The sequence below is a fragment of the Orycteropus afer genome, unplaced genomic scaffold (assembly GCF_000298275.1).
Source record: "Orycteropus afer afer isolate SDZICR_OR568_19922 unplaced genomic scaffold, OryAfe1.0 scaffold00089, whole genome shotgun sequence".
Lineage (NCBI taxonomy): Eukaryota > Metazoa > Chordata > Mammalia > Tubulidentata > Orycteropodidae > Orycteropus > Orycteropus afer.
The window spans coordinates 1,163,195-1,166,424 of NW_006921676.1; the positions used below are offsets into that span (position 1 = coordinate 1,163,195).

The 3,230-nt window shown below is 35.2% G+C and overlaps 1 protein-coding gene across 1 annotated transcript in view; it reads left to right on the forward strand.

Moving 5' to 3' along the window:
• CCDC138 (coiled-coil domain containing 138) overlaps positions 1–3,230 on the forward strand; it is a 284,099-nt gene that overhangs the window by 67,337 nt on the left and 213,532 nt on the right. Inside the window, exon 6 of the mRNA XM_007942397.1 lies at positions 2,498–2,617. Coding sequence (XP_007940588.1) covers positions 2,498–2,617 — 120 coding nt within the window. The remainder of the gene's footprint in view (positions 1–2,497; positions 2,618–3,230) is intronic.

Here is a 3,230-nt window from a genome sequence, read left to right on the forward strand (position 1 = left end):
AAACAGCTTTGGGAATGGTGTCCAGCTTATGGAATGCTTGAATCCTGTGTGTAGCCTGATCGTTGTTCAGCAGCCTGCCATGCTCTGCCAATCTTGGGACTTCCAGTGGACTTGAATCAATTGCCTTCTGTGTTGTTTGGTGACATTGGGACTGTGCCTTTTTACTTGTCAACCTTGGGTTTGTCAGCCTCAGCAGCCAGCAGCTATCTGAGTAAAGAAAAGCCTCCAGCTTCAGTGGGCCAGGAGCAGAGCTGAAGCCCAAGGTTGAGGGGCTTTCACCCAGTCCTTAGAGCCTGGCACTTTGAACTCGGACTTCTAGCCTCCTGAACTATAAGAGAAGAAACTCCTGTTTGCTCAGGCCCTCCCATTTATGGTATTTTCTGTTAGAGGGGCACAGAGGTAACCAAAACACCATCCCTCCAGTTTCCCTTTCCTTCCTTCTCTTGTTTCTTTTCTTTGCTTTTGAGCAAGTGTTGTTCATTTGGTCTCATGTAGTTGATGGCATTAAAGAGCACATGGCTTACAGATGTTCTAGTTTATTTTATAGGTCAATCTACTATTAAACTGAAAGATGACCGTAGGGAGTGGCTTCAGTTCTAGGTTAAAAGGGTGTCTTAGGGCTATAGACTCGGGTTCATCTAGTCTCTACCAGTCCAGTGAGTCTAGTCTTCTTCTTCTTTTTTTTTTTTAATGAATTTGAGTTTTGTTCTACATTTTTCTCCCATTCTAACTGGCAGTTTTTAATTGAGTTCCTGGTCAGAATGGTTGGTGGTAGTAGCCAGGCACCATCTAGTTCTTTTGGTCTGTCATTTATTATCTTTTAGATATGGAAAAAAAATCAGGACAGCTGAAATATTAAACTGCTTTTAAAAATAACTATATTTATGACAGTATGCAAAGTTATTTAAAGAATTATTTAGTATAGCAATAAAATGATATAAAGCTTTTTTTTTCCTTCAGATTACTGGATTTTCTTTGTTTCTTTCTTTCTTTTTTTGGGCAGAGATAAAGACAGAATCCTTGGAATCCCAGATCTCTTCATCCTGGTCTTTTTTTTTAATTTCTCTCTTTAGATTTGTGTGTTACTATTATTAAGGGGAGCTCTGGTAGCATAGTGTCTAATGCACTTGACTGCTAACCAGAAGGCTGGCAGTTCAAACCCACCAGCCACTCCTCGGAAGGAAGATTGGGCAATCCTACTCTGTAGTGATACTGCCTCGGAAACCCAAGGAGGGGTCACTATGAGTCGGATCCGACTCTATTGCACATAACAACAACAACAACAACATTCTTATTAAGTAAAAATATAAACTACTTTATTTTAATGATATATATGTTATTATTTAGGAATAGGAAATCATATTATTTTCTTGAGTCCTATAGAAACTTACTTATTTCAATACATTATGAATAAATTGAGAATAAAAGATTGAAGAAACTATAAGTATTCACATTTTAAATCTAAAATCTGTTATACTATTTAAACATCACTAATAGATTTTTTTTAGTTTTTAGAGGATAAATTTAGGGAGCTCTGGTGGTGTAGTGCCTAAGGCATTTCACTGCTAACCAGAAGGCTGGCGGTTCAAACCCACTAGCCACTCCTCAGAAAGAAGATTGGGCAATCTACTTCTGTAGAGATAACCACCTTGGAAACCCAAGGAGGGGTCTGTATGAGTGAAATTGACATGACAGCAGTGAGATTGGTGTTTTGGTTTGGCAGGGGATAAATTTATTTGAATCATTTTATAAAACTGATTTAAAAAAAAAAACAACCCAAGCTCACTGCCATAGAGTCGATTCTGACTCATAGTGACCCCCTTTGGGTTTCTGAGGCAGTAAATCTTTGTGGAAGTAAAGTCTTCCTTCCGTGGAGTAGCTGGTGGGTTTGAACTGCCAACCTTCTGGTTAACAGTCAAATGCTTTAAGCACTATACCACAAAAGCTCTTTAAAACTGATTAAGGAAAGTCATATAGTCTGGGGGGTAACAAAAATTTTTTCAGTATGTATTTAATAGTTTTTGAGATGTAAATCTGACATCAAAAATTTTAACAACTTATAAGGATAATGAATTAGTTTGCTCTATCTATGAAATATTTCTTTTACTTTTCCAAGGATAATATTAATCTATAATGCCATGAATAATTAAATAGCTTAGTGAAGAGTATTAGAAATCCTTCATTGTTTGATTATTCCATGATGTCAAATAGAAAGTATTTCAGTGAGTTTGTACAGGTGAATTTTTCTGTGTAAAAGCAGAAAATAGACTTATTGCTGGTTAATTTGTATAATAATATATTTTAGTAAATGTTTCATAAATAATGTTGATGTTATGTTACTGTTTTGGTTTACAATGTAGTTTTTCTAAATTATTTGTAATTTTAAATATGCTGATTAAAGTTTTTGGTAGTTAAAGAGTTCTAATTTTTAACTAGTTTATGTTTCATAGCATTAGTACTATAGAATCCTAATTTCTAGACTTATTTTCCTACCTAGCAACGTGAAGCAGAAGTTGAACACTTAACTGAAGTTCTTAAGGAAAGGACTAAAGAAACCAAGAGGTTAAGGTCATCTTTCGATGCATTGAAAGAACTGAATGATAGTTTAAAAAAACAGGTAAGGTCTATTTTAATATGCATTGCATTACAAGACACTTTTGGAACCATTTTATATTTAATAAATTATAAGTCAAAATCTTAGAACATATGTTAGCTAGAGAAAATTAAATTAAAATTGTTAGCTTTATTATAAAGTATTTCTAAATACAGATTTTTTTTTAGGTTCTTGGTTTCTCCTCATCTTTACTCTGGCAACCAACTAAGATGTTTGGTAATTTGAAACTTCTTAAAATATAGTAGCATTACTAGATGAAAATGTGAAGAAAAAAATTTGATAACCTGGAGACAATTAATTTTTAAGTTCTGATTTCTAGTTTACTACTTACTGTAACAGTGTTGGTTCAGTAGTAGAATTCTTCCTTCTGTACAGGAGACCCAAGTTTGATTCCTGACCAGTGCACATCATGTGCAGCCATAATGCTGAACAGGTTTCAGGGGACCTTCCAGATTAATGTAAAATAGGAAGGTGGCCTGGCTATCTACTTCTGAAAGTCAGCTGATGAAACTCCTTTGGATCACAACAGTCCTATCTGTAGCTGATCATAAGATGGTGCAGGACCAGACAGCATTTCATTACATTGTTCGTGATGTTGCCCTCAAGTAGCTAACAA